Source organism: Ctenopharyngodon idella, chromosome 17, assembly GCF_019924925.1.
Source record: "Ctenopharyngodon idella isolate HZGC_01 chromosome 17, HZGC01, whole genome shotgun sequence".
Classification (NCBI taxonomy): Eukaryota; Metazoa; Chordata; class Actinopteri; order Cypriniformes; family Xenocyprididae; genus Ctenopharyngodon; species Ctenopharyngodon idella.
Window position 1 is genome coordinate 23,712,113 of NC_067236.1, and position 22,431 is coordinate 23,734,543.

A 22,431-nucleotide genomic window follows, 5' to 3' on the forward strand; every position below is an offset into this window, starting at 1 on the left:
TGAAACTTTGGGTCGCATTCGGCACGAATCCAAATATTTCTATTTTCGCACTTGGATGCTAAACTGTTATTTATTATGTTAACAATGCTTTGTACTTTACTCGTGTTCCAGTATCCACGTTTTGCAATAACAACACAACAGAGCGGTAGTCTAATTCTTCAGTGAAATAGCCTAAAATTGCTAAAATTTGTTATAATATTCATTCAAGTTAATTTTACTGCACAAATGCAGATTTAAAAAAAATAATAGTGTTTAAAATATTACATGAATTGGAAAAAATATTTTTAAAAATACATATTTTACGCACATATCGCCAATCTAGACAAATACAGTAGCCTAAAATAAAGTTTGTCCATATTCTTAATGATGAATATTAGCTGGTTATTTAGAATGATTAGAATTTAATTCAATATTCAAAAAGGGATTGACTTGATAGTGTAGAACCTATTGTATTGTTCATGCCTAATATACAAATAAACAAAAAAAAAGATGTCGTTTTTACGAAAAAAAAAAAAATGTTGTTTTAACGACATAACATCTCGTTATTACGAGAAAAGCTGTCGTTTTAACGGCATGATATCTCGTTATTATGACATAATTGAGTGGAAAAAATATTCAAAATATGCAAAAAGTTTTAATACATTGGAACCACTTCAAGTAGCCTACATTTAGTGCATGCTGTATTTATTTACAAATCATTTATGATATATATTCTTGAACAGTTAGAATATATTTAAAGCTTAAGTTTAATATACTTCAAGAACATTTTATAGCATTTCAGCTCATTATAAATATTAACATTACACTACTTGTTTATAATGAAGCTATTTTTTTTTAGCGTTCAAAATTTTATATTAAAAAGTGCAAAAGTCTTCACTATTTTATACACTGATAGGACAAAGTCAAAGGCACTTTTAGCACAAAGTATCAAAAGTTACATCCAGTACATGAAAAAATACTATAGTAACTTATAGTAAATACTGTAGTGTTTTTGAACCATACTATAGTAAATTGTAGTGTACTGTATATATTATAGTATTTACAACACTTTGTTAATAAATGCTACAGCATACTGTATTAACTATAGTGAACTGATAAACTGTAATAAATACAGTAGTTTTTACTACAGTAAACTGTAGTGTATTCTAGTATAATATACCCTATAGTTGTAGAAAACTTAGTACAGTCAAAGTCCCTTTAAGACAAGTCATTTCACTCGGCGGCCATCTTTGAAACGCCTCTCGGGCATCCTGGGCATCATGCAGCTCCTATCTCTTTAAATGGGGAAACATCAAATTCTCCAAAGCTGTTTGCCAAGCTTTCGATTAAATTTCATATTTGAAATCACCAATGAAATCTGACAACAACTGTCTCATAATTTTTTTTTCCAAACGCTCAAATCATGACGAAAAAAACCGTGTTTAGGCTGGATCAAGCTAATGCGCATGCGCAGACCTAAATGCGCGTCTCTTGTGCCTCATTTCTGAGGCGCGCGTCTGACTGTTTCTATAGAAACCGGTGCTTCTAACGGCCGCTGCAGTGACGCGATGACTTTACAGGTCGACGATTGGCTCTTATTTTGAAGGCGGGACTTATTCCGCCATATTGAGCGTTACACTTTCTCCCATTCAAAACAATACGAGTGACATGTCTTGTGTTATTCTATAGTCTTTGGTACAGTATTGGGTAAAGTAATTTGTTTATATTATTATAGTTGTTATATTACCATAGCAACTATAGAATTACCACAACAAATTAATTAAAGTGCTTTACTATATGGTTCAAAAACACTATAGTATTTACTATAATTTACTAGTATTTTTTCATGTGTTAGCATATCTGCTTATCATACATGGACATACAGGGGAAAAAAAATAAAAAATAATTCTTTATCATTTTTTAATTCAGACTCCAACGCTGAATTAAAAGATAACACTATAATTCGATTGTCTACATAGTGTGTCATGTGGTACACAACTTGATCTAACCTTTGAAACGAGTCACGGTTTACCTTGTTACCACGGTCTTTCAAAAAAGCAAACAAATACAACAAATAATAACACAACTATGTTACAATTTCGTAACTGATCAAACAAAAGTCATTACATTGTAACCAGTTATTACATAATTTTATATTATTTATTACTTAAATGTTTGTTTTTACATTAAACATATACTTTAACAATGAATGTACACACACACATACATGAGCTGAAACACTGAAAATGAAAAAAAAAAACACTGAAATGTTATTACATTCAATCTAGGTCAATTTATAATAGTCATTTAATTTTATTGCATAAGAAAATAATGTTTAAAATGAAATGTAGCAGGCTTCCAAAACACTTCCCTTAATTCGAGACATGTAAATAATACATATATAATGACACAAATCATATGACATTTATACTTCAAGTTTCATGCATAATAGAATTGAACACGTTGAATGTTTGTTTGTAAAGTGTCTACAGTGTGGATTTGGAGAAAACACAGTCATGGTTCTGCTTGAGCTCAGCGAGTGGAACGGCGAACTGTGAGTTCCAGTCTCTGTCGAATACTGCACTCAGCTGCTGCTGGAATGTGTTTCCCGGCAACGCAGAAGGCAAAGCATCCTGGGAAACCACTAAACCCACTCCGGCAGTGGTGTTGAAGTAGTCAGCTGACCAATTAGACGTGCCTGAACACAAAAACAACAGCAGCAGGAATGCAAAAGCTTTGATTTTTATTCTTCACTTTTAGTTCAGTTCAGTATCCGCGTCAGTTGTTTATATGAAACGGATATATCAAAACTATATACATATATTAGTGCTGTCACAACAATACAAATTAGTACAAATCACAACAATAATTTGTAAATATAGTTTATAAATGTGTGTGTGTGTGTGTGTGTGTGTATATATTAGCATATATATTAGTGCTGTCAAATCAATTAATCGCGATTAATCGCATCTAACATCAGTTTGTAAATATACAGTATATATATATATATATATATATACGTGTGTATGTATGTGTATATATATATAAGGTGTCAAATCGATTTAATCGTGATTAAGCACATCTAACAAAGGTTTGTGTTTATATATATATATATATATATATATAATGTATATACGTATTGGTATGTATATATGTGTATATATACACACATATATGTATATACACAGACATTATAGATTTACAAACTTTTATGTTACATGTGATTAATCGATTTGACACCACTAAAAAAAAATATATATATATATACACACACACATACATATATATATATATATATAAAGCACAGAAAATTATAGGAAATTTAAAAATGCCAATGCTAAAAAGAATCCCTTAATGGCTCAGTTAGTATTAACGTTTCATTAAATTCCTATTGACACACGAGTAAAACCCAAATAATAACTCACCTACATACGCCACTTTATCGGTCACCATATATTTGTTGTGGTTTACTCTGGTATAGGGGATGTGCGACTGGTTTCCCGCTGGAATAATAAACAGCCTCTGTGCAATGAAAAGGATAAACAGCATTTAAAAACAGATTTTTATAGGTGAAATCCTTCCATGACTGCCTGTGTTTATGTCGACTCACCACTGCGATGTTAATGTTGTTAGACGGGGAATGAAGAGCATCTAATGACCGGAGGAAGGGCCATATGGACGGGTCAGTTTCTTGGCCACAACTGACCAACAGACACACGGACACATTCTTCTCGAAGGCTGAGCGCTTGAGAGCGTCTTCAATGACCGGCCAGTATCTGCGTCACCAAACATACAACAACATAAACACACATGAAAGGAAACTAAAAGCATTAGAGCTGGATAAATTCAATGACTCACTCATAAAGACTTCATTTACTGGATGAATCAGCGTTTTTGAACGAATCACTTGAATGAATGATTCAATGACTCACTCTTTAAGACTTGTTTCATTACTGGATGAATCAGTGTTTTTGAATGAATCTCTTGAATGAATGATTCAATGACTCACTTATAAAGACTTCACTTGTTTCATTACTGGATGAATCAGCATTTTTAAACAAATCTCTTGAATGAATGATTCAATGACTCACTCGTAAAGACTTCATTTGTTTCATTAGTGGATGAATCAGTGTTTTTGAACAAATCTCTTGAATGAATGATTCAATGACTCACTCATTAAGACTTGTTTCATTACTGGATGAATCAGCGTTTTTGAACAAATCACTTGAATGAATGATTCAATGACTCACTCTTTAAGACTTTGTTTCATTACTGGATGAATCAGTGTTTTTGAACAAATCTCTTGAATGAATGATTCAATGACTGACTTATAAAGACTTCACTTGTTTCATTACTGGATGAATCAGCATTTTTAAACAAATCTCTTGAATGAATGATTCAATGACTCACTCATAAAAACTTCAATAGTTTAATTACTGGCTGAATCAGCGTTTTTGAACGAATCCCTTAAAGGAATGATTCAATGACTCACTTTTAAAGACTTCACTTGCTTTATTACTGGATGAATCAAGTGTTTTTGAACAAATCTCTTGAGTGAGTGATTCAATGACTCACTCATAAAGACTTCACTTGTTTCATTATTGGATGAATCAGCATTTCTGAATGAATCTTTTGAATTAATGATTAAATGGACTCACTCATAAAGACTTCACTTTTTTCATTACTGGATGAATCAGTGTTTTTTGAACGAATCTCTTAAATGAATGATTCAATGACATACACATGTTTTAACAGTCACTGAGGAAACAATGTCATTGAAGCAATCTTTATCTGAAGCGCCAAGTTGCTTTCTTACTTGATTATTGTAAGACAGAAATAATTATACTGTGCGGCTGAAAAGACTGTTTCACAACGGCTCTCTCTGGATCAGAACGCAGATCTGAATGTTCACTGTGAAAGCTTTAACATACAGAGCCGAATCGTTCTCATTTGGGAATAAGATCGCGTAGGTGTTTGAATTGAGATTTGTGACTTGACTAGACTAGTGACTCCAGAAAGAGAAAACTCATTCACCCGTGATGATGAAAGAACTTCGAAGCGGGATAATACTCCATGACCGAGACATGTATGAAGTCTTGCGCTCCTCTGATGGCCGACAGGATAGCGTCAAGGTCTTGGGTGCGAGAGTCCGGACAGAACGCAGGCGGAGAGGCCTGAGGAAGACGAGAGATGAAGCTTGTTTTACAAAGAAGTCTCTTCTGCTCACCAGTGATGCCATAGAAATATACAGAGCTACTGCTAAAACACTGCTGCTTGTTTCTCTGGCGCATAAGGTTTCTCTAAAATACCGTAAATGAATTTGTTTTTGCGATCCATGACGATATAAGCGAGTGAAATCACCGTGATGTAAACTTGACTGGCTACACCACTGAGGTTGAGCAGCAGCGGACGCTCCTCGTTGATGAAGGTGTCGTAGGTGGACGGCCACGGATCTGGGATGGATGTGTTGGACTGACCCATGACCCAGTACGACTGGAAGATCTTGTGCAGGTCAGCAGCCAAACCACTGGAGTTATAGATCACCACGCCGAGCTCTTTGACCTGGAGAGGTTTATCAGACACACACACGTCAGATTAATCGATCTGAGTCTGCTGAAAGCATCACAACCTTCAAGAAGCAGCTGAAAACAAACCTCTTCCACCGGCACTTAAAGTCTCCATTAAAATCATATTGCAGCATTTATTATAACTGATTTATCGGTGCACATCATTATTGTTTTAAATTCATCTTGAATCAGAATATCTTCTCCTCCCTCCATCTTGCAGCATCTCTTCTCTGATAATGAGGGCGGGGCAACCTGTCACTCACATGAGATCCTCCAATAGCAAACCACAACCATCCAATCAATTCCCCACAGACAAAATCAAGCCCCGCCCTACATTTGTTCTTGTTTGAGAAGCCGGTGTCATGGGAAATGGAGTCCTATAGCTTCAGTTATATACTAGTATATGAACCATGTCATTTAAAAGACATTAATGGTCATTATAATGCATTTTCAAACAATAAGAAACTGGGTCCTAGAGGGGACTCGAATTCTCACCATACCGGATATACAGCACAATAGGGAAGAAAAGACGAGCATAACTTCCGTTTGCCGACTTCAACCACAATACTTTACAAGCCTAAACCAATGCACATGCAAAACAAAACATAAAAAGAGTCTAATCTAGCTTCTTTCTCATAAACATGGCAGTGTATATTGCGAATACTGTTGGCTATGAAACTAATTGTTTAAGCTTCTCTCTTGTAAATCACTTTGGATAAAAGCGTGTTAAACGCACAAATGCAAATGTTGGTTCAGACCTGCGTTAAAGCTCTCCAGTCCATGTTGGCGCTGCCGATGTAAATGTGTTTCCCGTCCACAATCCAGAACTTAGTGTGAAGAATTCCTTTAGTCAAGCGGCCGAAGTTCACTCGCCGTATCTGTATTCCTACATGAAGACACACACAGTCAGGACTGAAGGAAAATGTCTTTTGATCGATTTCAAGATAATTTTTCATTGTTAGTTCATGTTAACTAATTAAACTTTATTGTAAAGCATTACCATAAAAATTAAAAGTTAAAGTAAAAAATAATGCATGTCAGTATATAAAAAGAAACTAGTTTGAAGTTTGTCAAATCAAAAATAAGGCTGACCATTTTCTTTCAGGACTTGTAAGTCTGTTGAATTGTGAGCCACAGTGGGGATGCTGGTCACCACTCGCACGGACACGTTTCTAGACGGCAACGCTCTGAACTCTTCTAAAATGTCTCTGCCCTGAGACACAAAAATGACATGTTAATCAAAAGGTTCAAAACCACCAATATTTCCACATGTAAAAACTGTTGAGTGTGAATGAATCTTACAGCTCTGTCAGTGGTGGAGTTCACGTTGATGTCTTCGGCCGTGAGAGACCAGTAGAAAGACGCCACTTCGATTTGTTTGGTGGCCAAAGACAGAAGATGCTTCCAGGCTTCATACAGGCTTTTCCCAGTGGAGGCGTTTCTCCCGTAATCCATACAGAGAGGAAAACTCTCAACAAGAACAATGCTGGGAGAAAACGAAGAAACAGTCACGTCCAGAACAGACCGGATCAACTTATCATTATCCAACTTACAATCAACTTATTATTATTAAACTAAATCTAAAACTAAAATCGTGAAAAAAGTTGTTGTTTTTTTACCTGAAATAAAAATTATTATTAGGGTTATTTTATTTTATTATTATTTACTTTATTTATTTTTAGGGTTATTATTAACTAGATCTAAAACCATAAACCATTTTTGTTACCTGAAGTAAAGTAAATGTTAACTGAAATAAAATAAAATATTTAAAAAAAAAAAAAAAATGATTTCAGCTATTTGCCAAGGCAACATTTTTTCATTTGTAGTTAAAGTACTAAAATACGTAAACTGAATAAAATAAAACTATAATAAATCTTAATAAAAACTAAATAGACAAAATAATAATAAAATAAAAACTTACAAAACACACAAAAAGTTAATAAAACTTTAACTACAATTTAAATGAAAATGGCAAAGCAACTACATTTGATTTAGCATTAACTGAACTATTTTTATACTTAGGAAAGCTAAGCACATTTAAAGATTTAAATTGTAAATAATTTGTTTAAATGATTTCGCCATGATATCACGGTATTTCATTCGTCCACTGATATCAAATGTGATGACTTCTCTAAAAGATAAACAGTGTGATGATAATAAATTGTGGTTGTATGAGGGGATTTAACTTGGGAAATTCATGCAAGTAAGTTTCTTTTTTAAGAAAATGAAATTGAATCCAAAGGTCAGCTCTCAATGTGCCCATGTAGTCAGCAAAATCAAAAAGACAAAGAGACGTTCGTCTTTTAAACTCTTGAGTCTGAAACTCCAGGAGTGCAGAAGGTGGCAGGAAGTGAAAATATGAAAACAGGAAGTTCACGCACCTGCTCTGCTCATTCGGGATGGCACCATTACAGCATGTCGGAGTGTGATGGGGACTCAAATCCTCATTGATTTGATCTTCGTTCTTTAATTTCTCTATTACCACTATGGCCAATAAAACCCCTAACACGATCAAACCTCCAGTGGCCAACAGGGCAGATAATGAGCACTTAGATTTCTGAAAACAGAAAAACATCACCGCCCATTTTAGATATAAAAGATCAGACCAGTAGATGAGATGAAATACTCTTTAAAAGGATGTAGAATTCAGAAACTCTTGTTATTAGCGACACTGGTGGCCGTTAAGTGAACTGCAGCCAGAAACTGTACGTAAACGTACAAGACACTAAACGTGATTAAAAGCCGATATACTGACGACGAACTTCTTTTTCATTCTTCACTTAGAAGTAAAAAATAAGTTGGAAATACCTTTACAGCGATATACTTTTAACGAACATCCCGACGCCGTCCACGCTGCTGAATATTGAAATATGTGCCTCGCTTTCATCTCAATAACAAAGTAAACATTCAACAAAAATGAGAAAACAACAGTTAATAAAAGCATCTAGCGATGTGGATATATTTGCACCAGCTCTGAAATTCACCGGCATCATGTCGACAGATGCGGTAAACAAAAAGAGAGGCTCTCGGGAGCGCGCGTAACCGTCACATCCTTTTGATTTTCCCGGCAAATACGTCCCGACTCCTTCACGTAAAAATCAGTTTACAGGCTTAAATAGACAACCTTGAGAGATGGAGAAGGTCTCGTTTTTTAAGTTTCGTTACAAGCTGTGCACACATTGACAATAAAATGAGATTAATACATGAAAATTCTTACATATAGCCCATTTAAAGCATCAAACTCACCCTGGTATTGGACACATAATTGTCATGTAAGCTCTTATACGGAGATGTCAGCTCTTGAACATCTCGTAAGCGTGTAGATCTAAAAGCAGAACATGGAGAAGCGGATTGACATCGACAGACTTTGCACAAGCATACAGCTGAAACGTGTTTATATTTCTGTAATAAATCGACACAAAACAAAGAATACGTGATAAAGTGCAGTGAACTTACGCAGTCGGCATGTTGAAGCAGGTGTTGTTTTCTTGTGTGACGCATAAAGGGAAATATTCTCAAATAGTCAAATAGTCATTAGTTCCTCATTCACTTTTCATTTCTGTTTTTTTTTTTTTTTTTTTAAATGTCACATTAACACTTACGTAATGTTCGAAAAGGCTTTCAAACACCTATAGATCACATCTTAAATTTAATTAACTGACAAACATGTTTTCTGAAAAAGATACAGGGAATGATTACAATTATATATACACATGCTGCACAATCCGTTTTAATATATGAATGTTTATGATATTTGAAAATGGCATAAAGAGTGGTGCATCCAAAATGGTTAGCTAATATTCATATTCATGCATTTTATGCATATTTTATGTTAATCATTTATGGCTTATGATTTATCAATATTACTTTTGATTTCATATATTCATGTACTCCTTTATGGTTATTCTTCTTGTTGTCCATGGTGTATGCTTGCTATATTCAATTGTTCTTCAAAGTGTTCCAATGTAACAGGTCATGTTGACACGTTTGTGGTCAGATATTGGACACCTGACAAGTACTGCAGAAGCGATGTTTTTGGAATTAGTTGCTCATTTGAACTCGATGTACCTTTATATCAAAATATGTCCATTTCTATTTCTGCTGACATGTGATAATGTAAGATCTGCAAAATTCCCTTAAGGGGGTCAAAACATCCCCTATATCTTTTTTCATCTATTTTTGACATCTGACCAGTCTATGACATAATGGATATATCCATATGATCTTTTCTTGTTAGACCAAAACATAAGTTTGAGTGCGATGTAAGCATTTCCCTATGCTTATGGTATAAAATGGAGTCGTTGATAGTTTAGCTTTTTCCTTTGCTTTTCTTTGCTCTTCTGCTTCTTCTCTTCTATCTCTCATTTCATTCTGCAAATGTCTTAATTTTGTTCCTTCTTGTATATTCTGATCTTCATCTATTAGATACAATACTCTGGATTTTACAATACTCTAGATTTTGTTATTAACTATTAATTTCTCAATTAATCTGTTTGTCTCTATAATTTTTAATTAATAAATTTGTTATTCCTTATTCAAATTTAATCTCTGACATAATCATTGCTGGACTGCCTGGATCTCATTTTCTCAAGTTTTTGCATCAAAGAGGATCATAATTGTATGATTAAAGGTTCATTATAAGCTTGGATCTTCTGTGAGTTGAATGCACAGATTTTAAGACAGCATTTATTAACAAACTACACTGAAAAAATATTTGGTATAGGATTAACTTTGAAACAATTTTCACTCAGAAATTGCTAATAAATTTTACAAATAATTACAAAAAATGGCAAGTGACATTGAATGTGTAAGTACAGTGTAAGTAAATGGTTACATGTAAAACATTAATGTTTATAGTCTTGTTTTGCACATCAGCATCAAAGAAAAGCTAAATATATCAGAGAAATAGGAACTGAAAATCTCAGCACTCAGACATGTTAATATATTACAATATACTGTATGCATGCTGAATAATATTTCATACCTCATTCAGAGCTCTTGTGTTTGTCCGAACACACGTCATGCAGGCATTAAAGACCATGAAAGTGATTCAGAAGCTCTGGACTGATGTGAGTTAGGATTTCACTTTCATTTCGGCAGAAACACGACTGTGACCAGAGCTTCAATTACACTATATTTATAATGAAACTCATTTTTAAAAAATATGATATTAATCATATATAATTCATTGTTACTGCTGTAAATCTGATACATTCATAATTTTTTTAAACAAAATTAACCACTTTTTTGATTTATTTTCACACAAAATCTGTTGCTCCATCAATGTTCAATACAGACATATATTTTTTTTTTTCTGCAATCATACACAATGAAAGTAGTGAAAAGTAAATTTTTTCTTAAGGTGTGCCTATAGCTGTACCCTATTATATTATTTTAAAGGACAAAAACATGAACTAACTATTAGCTTTACATCATCAAGTCAGCTGTCACTTTACTTTGGCGTGTGTCCCTGTGTGGTCGCACACTTGCAACGGTTCGCATATGTCTGAAACTTAGTGATCAACATGTATTCCCTGTGGTTGTTACACACCTCAGGTAATTAATTTGAAATGTAGGTTTGTCAAAAGAAAAAAAAGGTTCAGTCATACATTTAAAAAGTTTTCTAAGTGAAAATGATGTGTTTGTCACAAACACATCCAAAGAGTTTTTATTACTATTATACATTACTAATCACTCGTGAAGAAACAAGACTGTTTTTAGTAAGCAATAAGGGCTCAAGGAACAAGTCACAGCTGAAGGGTGTTGTTAGGCACGAGGTGAAGCGGAGTAACCCCTTCAGCCGTGACTTATTCACGATACAGCACTAGCCTCGAGTACCTTATTGCTTTTATAAAACGCGGTTACCACACAATACAAATATTAAAGTCAAAAATGTATCAATGAAACTTTCATGAAGTAAAATCACTAAAAGCCTTCCTTCCGCCAGAAAAAATAGTCCCTGACCGTGAACAGCAACAGAAGTTTCATTAATACGCCATTAGATGGCGGCAAAGACTGTCTTTATGAGTGTGTCAGTCAGTAGCGAAGACTTTTATATTGAAAAGACTGAATTGTTGTGAACACGGAACAAGACGCAACTGACAAATGCTTTGACTAGCGCTGTCAGTCACGGAAAACCCCTTAAATGTTAAAAGGACAAGATAATACATTTAAACAGATTTTTTATTATGAACATAGGACTGACCTGAAGGAAAATGCTGAATCTGAATGCAGGTAATAAACTCACCCACTCGATCTCTTTCTCACAATACTCTTCTACATAATACAATAAGTTTCAATGAACAATATCAATTGAGAACTAACAATTTACATTGCTAAGAGTGGTTGCTAAGAGTGTTGTGTAGTGATACACAGAACCGTTGGGTGAAGCGGTCATAGCCTATTGCTATTGACCAATCAGAATCAAGGACAGGAACTAACTGTTTTACAAAAAGAAATTAAACTGTACATTCTCTCCCCCTACACTACCCCGAAACCCATCACAGAAAACACGTCGTAATACCCAATGTTATTATACACATTTCCTCATAAATCATGAAAACACACACACACACACACACACACTATGGGTCGGAAAAACGAAAACCTTTATTTAAAAATGTCTTAAATAACAAAAGTAAAGCAAATGATTGCATTAACCTGCAGTCACCCTGGGTTTTAATAGAATGAAATTGTTACATTTGACTAATTTTGAGTACTTGTCTAACGAGTGAATTTGTTACACTAGATTATTGAAAGAATTAGTATTTACTGTATTAATTTAAAGGTATTTTATTTTGGAAAAAAAATGACCACAAGTATTGAGTATTACTTTCATTCCTTTTATATATAGTTATATTTTTTTTGTTATTGTTTTTGTTTTATTCATTTTTTTTTTTTAAATAAAATTGTTCTACTGTAAAATGTTAAAGCACTACTGCTACTAAGTGCTTAAATTATCGTTAATTATCGTTCATGGATTTTCTGTGTAAAATGTGTTTGTTTGTTAACTTTTCCTTAACGCGAGATTATAATCCAAGTTATACACTTTGTAAGCGTATGTTTAATCGAAGTATGAATTCGAATCATGCAGTTGAGTTTCGTTATAGATCGATGCAACACAACTAGTTTGATTTGTGTTAAGAGATTAAAATATTCTAACTGACCCCCCAGAGTGAGTTTTTTTTAAAAGACGACCGTTATTGTTTCCATGGCGACGCGTCATGCTTGTCACGTAACACACTGCAGCGACAATGACGCTGTATGGGATCGCTATTATTTTGTTTTTCCTTTTTATTAAAAAAAAACCTCTCAAACTTGCTTACCATGTCATCAACTATCTGATATTACGATTCTCAAATATGTATGAGTGTGTTTTGTCGTTTAAAACCCTTTATAAATGATCTTTATCTTGATTTATAATGCGAGATGGGCGCGCCGCCATCTTAGTTTGTGCCACAGTTCGCGCCACAATTCAGTCAGTCGGATTTACAGCAGGTGAATTCATCAGTTTCTCCCAAAATATATGCAAGTAAGTGGCTGGTGAACTGGAAGAATAATAGAGTAAACTTTATAGTTACTTAGGCCCATTATCTGTGTCTGATATGAATAAACATCGGCAAATTATATTTGAATGGATTGTTATTGCTCCTTCCACTGATGTCCGACATCAGTGTGTTTTATAAACTCTAAAATGTATTGTTTTACTGGTGCTTATGCATATTTAAATCTCTGAAACCTTAAAAAATAAAACATTATGTGGCTGAAAACACTGCATAGTTGACAAGAACCGCAGAGCAAAAGCGCAATAACTTTTTTTTTATTATTAGCAGAGAAATATACAATAATATACAGAAATGTACATTTTAATACACAGAAGACACATGCCAGAGCGTACAAACCATTGATTCATTAATCAAAAACTGAATGTTAAATAGATAATAAATTACCATTTGAATTTAAAAGTTGTATAACTAATACAATATTATTTTCATACCAACTATTATAAAAGAGAGATCAATTTTTATACTGAATGCACCTATTATTCCAAATAATGTATTTATTTGACCAGCATCCAGGCCAATAAAGCTTGTTTCTGAAATGTAGCTAATTTTACAGGCAGTTTTTCTATTTTAAAATCACATCTCAAAAGAAGATCTATGCCGCCCACCATGTCAAACACGTTTTGGAAATGTATAACGCATACTATCCTTTTCTTTCATAAATTTAATCAACCAATTAATCTTGAATGTATTGTTTAAAGTTTCAAAACTAAGCACAGATAATCCACCTTTGCTCTTTGGTTTACATAAAATTTCTTTTCTCAAATAATGGTGTATATTTCGCCATAGAAAATTAAATAACATTTTGTATAATTCTTTCCATACATTAGATGGCTTATCTAAAGCAAAAGACACATAAACAGATCTTGATATCCCTTCTGCTTTGGATAGTCAGACCCTACCATTCGAAGCCAGATGTTAAATCTTGTTTTTGTTTAGTCAATTAAGGTGGTAGTTCATGTTTTTACATCCTTGAATTATTGGCTTGAAATTGAGTCTTTCAAATAATCAAATTTGTTTGTGGAATCATAAACCATTTTTGTTACTTGAAGTAAAATAAATGTTAACTGAAATAAAATATTTTAAAAAACTTTGTTTTATTTCAGCCATTTGCCAAAGCATCATTTCTCATTTTCAGTTAAAGTACTAAAATACATAAAACTGAATAAAATAAAACTATAATAAATCTTAATAAAAACTAAATAGACAAAATAATAATAAAATAAAAACTTACAAAACACACAAAAAGTTAATAAAAATTTAACTACAATTTAAATGAAAATGGCAAAGCAGCTACATTTGATTTGGCATTAACTGAACTATTTTTATACTTAGGAAAGCTAAGCACATTTAAATAAATCTAATTGTAAATAATTTGTTTAAATGATTTCGCCATGATATCACGGTATTTCATTTGTCCACTGCTATCAAATGTGATGACTTCTCTAAAAGATAAACAGTGTGATGATCATAAATTGTGGTTGTATGAGGGGATTTAACTTGGGAAATTCATACAAGTAAGTTTATTTTTTAAGAAAATGAAATTAAAACTAAAGGTCAGCTCTCAATGTGCCCATGTAGTCAGCAAAATCATCGTCTTTTAAACTCTTGAGTCAAACTCCAGGAGTGCAGAAGGTGGCAGGAAGTGAAAATATGAAACAGGAAGTTCACGCACCTGCTCTGCTCATTCAGGATGGCACCATTACAGCATGTCGGAGTGTGATGGGGACTCAAATCCTCATTGATTTGATCTTCGTTCTTTAATTTCTCTATTACCACTATGGCCAATAAAACCCCTAACACGATCAAACCTCCAGTGGCCAACAGGGCAGATAATGAGCACTTAGATTTCTGAAAACAGAAAAACATCACCGCCCATTTTAGATATAAAAGATCAGACCAGTAGATGAGATGAAATACTCTTTAAAAGGGTGTAGAAATCAGAAACTCTTGTTATTAGCGACACTGGTGGCCGTTAAGTGGACTGCAGCCAGAAACTTAATGCATAACGTACAAGACTGAAAGTGATTCAAAGCTGAAATACTCACGATGAACTTCTTTTGTCGTTCTTAATTAGAAGTAAAAAGAAGTTGAAAATAAATTTTCAGCGTTATACTTTTAACGAACATCCCAACGCCGTCCACGCTGCTGAGAGCGACAGTTAGATGAATATGTATGTGCTGCGCGCTTTCATCTCAATAACAAAATAAGTAACATTATACAACAAAAAATTACAAAACAACAGTTAATAAAAGCATCCGGTAAAAGCGATGTAAATATATTTGAGATTCACCGGCATCATGTCGACAGATGAGGTAATTAAAAAGAGAGGCTCTCGGGAGCGCGCGTAACCGTCACATCCTTTTGATTTTCCCGGGTCCTTCACGTGAAAATCCGTTCACAGGCTTAAATAGACAACCTTGGAAGTCCAGAAAGGTCTCGTTTTTTAAGTTTCGTTACAAGCTGTTCACACATTGGCAATAAAATGTGATTAATACATGAAAATTCTTACATATAGCCCTTTAAAGTCACGGTGAATGACATCATGCCTCGGCGCTGCGCAGTCCTATCGGCGTCTGACATCAAAGTGCCGCGAGAGCGTTTACTCCTTATGCTTTTGAATCGCTCTCGCGGTACTTTGACGCTGTTGACAGGGCGCGTGAGTTTTGAAGTTATGTTTGGCGCGTTATTGGCTTTATCGGTTAAATTATAAATATACATATGTGTATGTGTCAAAATGCCCATCTTTGCAAGTATCCTCGCAAACAGTCATTTAAAGGCACGTGTTACAGTATAATGGACCCGGGCAGCTCTTAAAGCGACAGCTGTCTAATTTTCCTGCTGTCTATCATTCATATTAATCAAACAACAAAAGAGAAAAAAGTCTCACTGCTCTTGACAATTTTAATAAGAGTAAATATATATTTAATTTACACAATGAAGACTATGCATTGTTTTTATACATTTGATCAATTTATACAATGCTTAGCATTTAAAATTTATTTGTTCTGCTGTTTTTTTTGTCCTATTGCTTGTAATTAGCTTCTTATTCTTATTTCATCACTAACTCTTTACTCGTCTTCAGTTAGTTTTTTATTTTTAACTGACATATAAACATGTTTTCTGAAAAAGATGCACAGAGAATGATTACAAATTATATATGATACTAATATATATATATATATACAGAGCTGGGTAGATTACTTATGAATTGTAATCAGTTACTGATTACAAATTACATGACAAAATTTGTAATCAGTAATATAATCTCTTAGATTACACATTTTTGGTAACGTAATCTGATTACTTTTGGATTACATTTAGATTACTTTTGTGCTAACCCTTATTTGATTTCACATATTGTAGAATAATCTTGTACTATTTTGACAGATACAAAGAAAAAATATAACAAGAGCCTCAACGGATTCCTTTTAAAGTGCAATGTATGGACAGTTAATACTTCAAAATACTAACACTAATGTACCTGTTAGTGTTTGCTGATAGTAACACTGAATAAAACAAAATCACATCTTATGATTTACTTAAAATTAAGTTAATTTAGAAAACAGCAACATTACAAAAATATTGAAAAACATTTTCACAGCAATATCACTGCTACATCAAATCATATCATTTCATATATTATGAATATATATATATATATTTCCCCCTCACCGCCGGAAAACTCAAAGAATCACGAACGTATATAATTGGCAGGTTTATTATGAAAAAATATATAAACATTAAAAAAAAATGAAAAACAACTTACTGCCATTGTGTAAATAATATGTAATCCATAAAAAAGTAACTGTAGTCTGATTACAAGTATTTAAAAAAGTAGTTTACACTAATTACAAGTACTTGATTTTTGGAATCTGATTACGTAATCCAGATTACATGTAATCCGTTACTACCCAGATCTCACATTGAGGCATCAAAATCCGTTTTAATATATGAATGTTTATGATATTTGAAAACAAATGGTAAAATTGCATAAAGAGGATCACAATTGTATGATTAAAGGTTCGTTATAAGCTTGGATCTTCTGTGAGTCTGTGATTTTAAGACAGCATTTATTAATAAACTACACTAAAAAATATTTGGTCTAGGATTAACTTACAGAAATTGCTAGTAAATTTTACAAATAATTACAAAGAAACGGCAAGTGACATTGAATTGTACATGCAATTTTTTTTTACAGTGGAAATAAATGTTTAAATGTAAAACATTGTTTATAAAGTTGTTTTGCACATCAACATCAGAGAAAAGCTAAATATATCAGTGAAATGGGAACTGAAAATCTCAGCACTCAGACATGTTATTATAATATACTGTATGCATGCTGAATAATATTTCATAACTCATTCAGGCTTTAAAGACCATGAAAGAGAGTTTCAGAAGCTCTGGACTGCTGTGAGTTAGGATTTCACTTTCATTTCGGCAGAAACACGACTGTGACCAGAGCTTCAATTACACATGTAAGAGTTTATATGGAGTTATAATAGTTTAGAGACTAGTATAGATCAACATCATGAGCTCATTATGATATCAGAGTGAAATCAGAAAAACAAAACCTCCATGGAAATAATGACTCAAGAACAAAACGGTTACATTTGAATTCTTTAATGATCTTTAACATAGACAAATACCCTGTCCAACAGAGACAAACAGTGATTTAAATAATCATGTAAATTACTTGACCTTATATTTCCATAACAACAATCAAAAAAAAGTAACAAAGATAAAGAAAAGTCATTAACAGTGTATTTACATTGAATGCCAAAATCTCAATCGTTGCGTTATGAATGCCACAAGCTGTTGAAATTGGTTTGTTTGGAGCAATATAAATGTGCAAATATACGTCAAACATATCTTCATATTCTCCCAAATGCCTGAGGTTTTCATGAGGAGCTTGTGCCAAACGGTTTGATTCTACACAACAACCTACGCAGATTTCGACTTGTGTGCTGAAATCATTAGCAAAGTGACTAGTGATGATGCTTTGAGTGAACTGACACGGACAGAGTCGTCATACCAGTGAACTTTCCCTGTCTTTGCTTCTGAACATGCGGCGGCTGCTCGGCGTCGGTCCGCCGCCTCGCTGGGACGTTCTCGCATCTCGTGACGCGGCTCTGGAACTGCGAACGCCAGCGGAAGAAAACGTCCTGCTGAGGTCAGGGTTTCCTCGTGGATCTATGATTGTGTTGATGACTGAAGGGACACGAGTGAGGACATCAGTCATCTGACCATCTGAAGATCATTATTAGATGAAATGTGAAACATTTAAACTGGCAAGAAGAGAAGAGCAGCATCGACTGACCTTCCAGCTGTTTCTGGACTCTCCTCAGCTCTTTGAGAATTGATGCAATTTCCTACAAGACGAGCAGGTCGATAGAAGGAAAACAAAATGGCTTAATTGATTCAAGAGCAAAGACACGTTTGATACAAACTATTCAGTATTAAAAACTCGGTAACACTTTACAGTAAGGTTTCATTAGTTAACATGAACAACGTCTACAGCATTTATTCATCTTAATGTTAATCTCAACATTTACTAATACATTCTTAAGATCAAAAGTTGTATCTGTTGACATTAATGCACTGTGAATATGAAGGTTTTTATTAACTAACATTAACAAAGGTTAATAAATGCTGCAAAAAAATATTTCTCATTGCTAGTTATTATTAATTTATATATATATATATATATATATATATATATATATATATATATATATATATATATATATATATATATATATATAATTAAAGTTTATAATTATATATATATTATATATATATATAAATAAAAGTTTATTTATAATACTATTAATTTATATATAATTAATAATTATATATAAACTTACATATATATTTATATAATATATATAAGTTTATTTAGAATTACTATTAATATATATATATATATTAAGTTTATATATAATTATTAATATACATATAAAATAAGATATATATAAATAACAATAAATGTTTTATATATATATATATATATATATATATATATATATATAATCAATATAAACATATATAAAACAAGTTATATATATATAAATTAATATTAAAGTTTAGATATATATATATATATATATATATATATATATATAAAAGTTTATTTATAATTACTATTAATTTATATATATATATATATATATAATTATTAATTATATATAAACTTACATATATATTCATATAATATATAATACATAATATATATGTAATAATAAGTAATAATAAGTTTGTTTATAATTACTATTATATATATATATATATATATATATATATAATAAAGTTTATATATAATTATTAACATACATATAAAATAAGTTATATATATATATAAATTAATATTAAAGTTTAGAGATTATATATATATATATAATTATTATTAATTTATATAATAGCCTTGGCTACTAGCTGAAATAAAATAAAATTATATATACTATAACTTTACATTTAAAATGAAGACTGAAAATAAAAATAAAAAACTGGAAATTAGTAATAAAACTTACAAATGTACATCAATGATCCTAAAATAACGCAGATATTAACATAATTTACTACTTCTAAGGTCTAATATACTTCCTGAATAAAAAAACAAAAACAAAAAAACATGAAATTATTTTTATTATTACTTCATTCAACATTACAACTGGTTCAATGAAGTTCAGATTTTATTTAAAAAAAAAAAAAAAAAAAAATACAGAGTACTTATTACCATTTATTCAGGGAAAGGCAAAAAGACACACACCTTGTTTGATGTTTTCAGTGGTGGAGGATCATCAGCCGCATTGATTTTGGCCTCAATTTCACTCAAAACATCCATCTTATTATGAAACAAAACCCTGAAAAAAATATGACAATATGTGAAAATTAAAAAAATAAGTCCTTTAAATAGCAACAAGAGGAATATAAAAACAGTGTAAAAAGAGAGCATGTGTGAAAACACAACTCTTACTTGATTTTCTCAGTTAGTTGCTCTGTGTTCTCACGGATGGCGAGAGACAGTTGGGACACTGGATTCAGCATCACGTTGTTCAGCGTAACCTGACAGGAGAAGAATGAGGGTTACATCTCAAATACAGGAGGACGATCAGCTGAAGAGAAGCGCTGCTACCTCGTCTGCTCTCGGACTCGGTCCCCTGACGGTCGGCTCCGACTCGTCAACCGCCGCTGCAACTGGACATTCTTTCTGGAAATTCTGACTGGCTTCAGGAATCTGGTGCCGCAACTGAACGAGCATGAAAAAAAGGATCATGTGACTCTGAAGATTGGAGTAATGATGCTGAAAATTCAGCTTTGATCACAGGAATAAATTACACTTTACTATATATTCACAGTTATTTTAAATCAAAAAAATATTTCAGTTTTTTTCCCCGGTATTTTTGCTCAGATCAATGCAGGAACAGCACCTCCTCGTGGGCAGATATGGCCGGTCCCATCTTGTCTGTAGAGCCACTCTGAGCTTCTGTATCTCCAGCAACATCATGAATCTCTTGGGCCAGAATAGCCAAATCTTTGGCCAGGTCCTGACTCAATCTAGCAATGAACATGCATAAAAATTACATTTACATTGACATCAAAACAAACATTTACAAAAGTTGGGGGCAATGCAGTACAAGTAATAAGTAATCATTTGAATTCATACCATAAGTAATTTTTCAAAGATGTAACATCTGTGCAATTATTAACTTATTTACTGACAAAAACAACTGGAATGCATGATGGATTTACCTAGGACTACACCTATGATGATTCCCACTGTAATCAACGACATCATCTACACTGGGTACAGTCAATGCATGTCTAAGTCAGGAAGAAAAACACTTGACCACAAGAAAAAAACAAAAAACAAAACAAAAAAAAACACACACATTCAAGCTCAGTATAGCACTACAGCTCTGTAAGAGAGTCTCAGCCAACCGAATGTGAGATTAAATCATTCAAAATGCGGATCGTGGATTGTAGATATTCTGGTGCTTTTTCATTTTTCAGGATTCTAATAGTTGAATTTAAATTTTATTAAATCAAAAAGCATGTTTAATTAAATTTAAATCACGAAACTTATGCAATTTAACAACAATTTATTAAAAGTTACATTTTAACAATTACATTTTAGGGCCCTATGAAAAGTTTCATTTTATCCCAAATTCCATGTTCAGTTTTAAGTTTTAAATTTTTTAAATTTTAATAAATCAAAAAGCATGTCTAATCAAGCAAAACCTTTAACAATTTAGTTTATTACATTTTAATAGGGCCCTATGAAATGTTTTTATTTTTTCAGAAATTCTGTGCCATCCATTTTAATTTTTCTGTTTATGATTTGCATGTCGGAGTCAGGGAGAAAAACACTAGACCACAAGAAAAACACAGTATAGCACTACAGCTCTGAAAGAGAGTCTCAGCTAACTGAATGTGACATTAAATCATTTAAAATGTGGTTCTCTAACTATTATTAAAACAGAGGGATCCTGGATTGTAGATATTCTGGTGCTTTTTTCATTTTTCGGGATACTGATAGTTGATTTTAGTAATCAAAAAGCATGTCTAATTAATTTAAATCACGAAACTTAAACAATTTAACAACAATTTATTAAAAGTTTCACAAAAATTACATTTTTAGGGCCCTATGAAAAGTTTTATTTAATCCCAAATTCCATGTTTTCGGACTTCATTTTCATTCTGTTTTAATAGTTTAATTAAATTTTAATACATCAAAAAGCATGTCTAATCAAGTGAAACCTTTAACAATTTAGTTTATTACCTTTTTTTTTTTTTTTTTTTTACAGTAATAGGGCCCTAAGAAAGGTTTTATTTTTTCAGAAATTCTGTGCCATCCATTTTAATTTTTCTGTGTTTATGATTTAATGTTAAAAGTAAGGCCTTGTCCACACGTACACCGGTATTTTTATAAGCAGAGTTTTTCCTCCTTCATTTAAAAAAAAAAAAAAAAAAAAAAATTGTGTCCACATGAAAACGCAAAAACACGCTATGAAGCGCTCTCAAGAGCATGCCAAACCAACAGGTGGCGATTTAACCCTAACCGTAAAAAAAAAAAAAAACGCCAATCAGAAGCCTGGAAAAAAAAAAGTTATTACCAGTTCTGGCTCTGACGTCACAAGCCAAAATCTCTGGCTTCACCATCTACACAACACTGTAACCGGAGTTTCTAAAAAACTTCACCCTGGCAGGAGTTTTCAAAAATGTTCAGTTTCAGTACTGCATTTGTGTGTGGACGAACGGCCAAAGCTGCGGTTTTGAAAATACCCATGTTCTTGTGGACAGGGCCTAAAACACGGAAGAAA

At 32.7% G+C, this 22,431-nt stretch overlaps 2 protein-coding genes across 13 annotated transcripts in view; both read right to left on the reverse strand.

Annotated features, from left to right (window-relative positions):
* Positions 1-2,117: 2,117 nt before the first annotated feature.
* Positions 2,118-10,677, reverse strand: LOC127498324 (5'-3' exonuclease PLD4-like). Of its 7 annotated transcripts, none has more exons than XM_051867578.1 (12): positions 10,531-10,677; positions 9,003-9,033; positions 8,793-8,871; positions 7,928-8,103; positions 6,849-7,032; positions 6,639-6,759; positions 6,305-6,432; positions 5,341-5,541; positions 5,014-5,153; positions 3,590-3,755; positions 3,405-3,501; positions 2,118-2,677 (listed from the first exon to the last, which is right to left on the reverse strand). In XM_051867578.1, exons 2-12 carry the CDS (start codon positions 9,011-9,013, stop codon positions 2,466-2,468), a joined length of 1,515 nt encoding a protein of 504 aa, XP_051723538.1. In that variant the 5' UTR covers positions 9,014-9,033; positions 10,531-10,677; the 3' UTR covers positions 2,118-2,465. The 7 variants fall into 7 exon arrangements, with proteins under 7 accessions (XP_051723538.1, XP_051723537.1, XP_051723539.1 ...); XM_051867577.1 differs by having other exon boundaries at positions 9,003-9,219; positions 10,531-10,601; XM_051867579.1 differs by having other exon boundaries at positions 9,003-9,060; positions 10,531-10,548.
* Positions 10,678-17,715: 7,038 nt separating this feature from the next.
* The window catches only part of LOC127498689 (centrosomal protein of 170 kDa protein B-like), a 30,908-nt gene continuing 26,192 nt past the window's right edge, over positions 17,716-22,431 (reverse strand). For 5 of the 6 annotated variants that reach the window (XM_051868321.1, XM_051868324.1, XM_051868322.1 and 2 more), the window contains 7 exons: positions 20,861-20,932; positions 20,539-20,665; positions 20,244-20,357; positions 20,085-20,173; positions 19,878-19,971; positions 18,429-18,480; positions 17,716-18,319 (listed from right to left, as the gene is read on the reverse strand). In XM_051868321.1, the coding sequence (XP_051724281.1) occupies positions 18,138-18,319; positions 18,429-18,480; positions 19,878-19,971; positions 20,085-20,173; positions 20,244-20,357; positions 20,539-20,665; positions 20,861-20,932 (730 nt within the window). In that variant the 3' untranslated portion in view covers positions 17,716-18,137. The remainder of the gene's footprint in view (positions 18,320-18,428; positions 18,481-19,877; positions 19,972-20,084; positions 20,174-20,243; positions 20,358-20,538; positions 20,666-20,860; positions 20,933-22,431) is intronic. The other variant, XM_051868323.1, reaches the window with a different exon arrangement.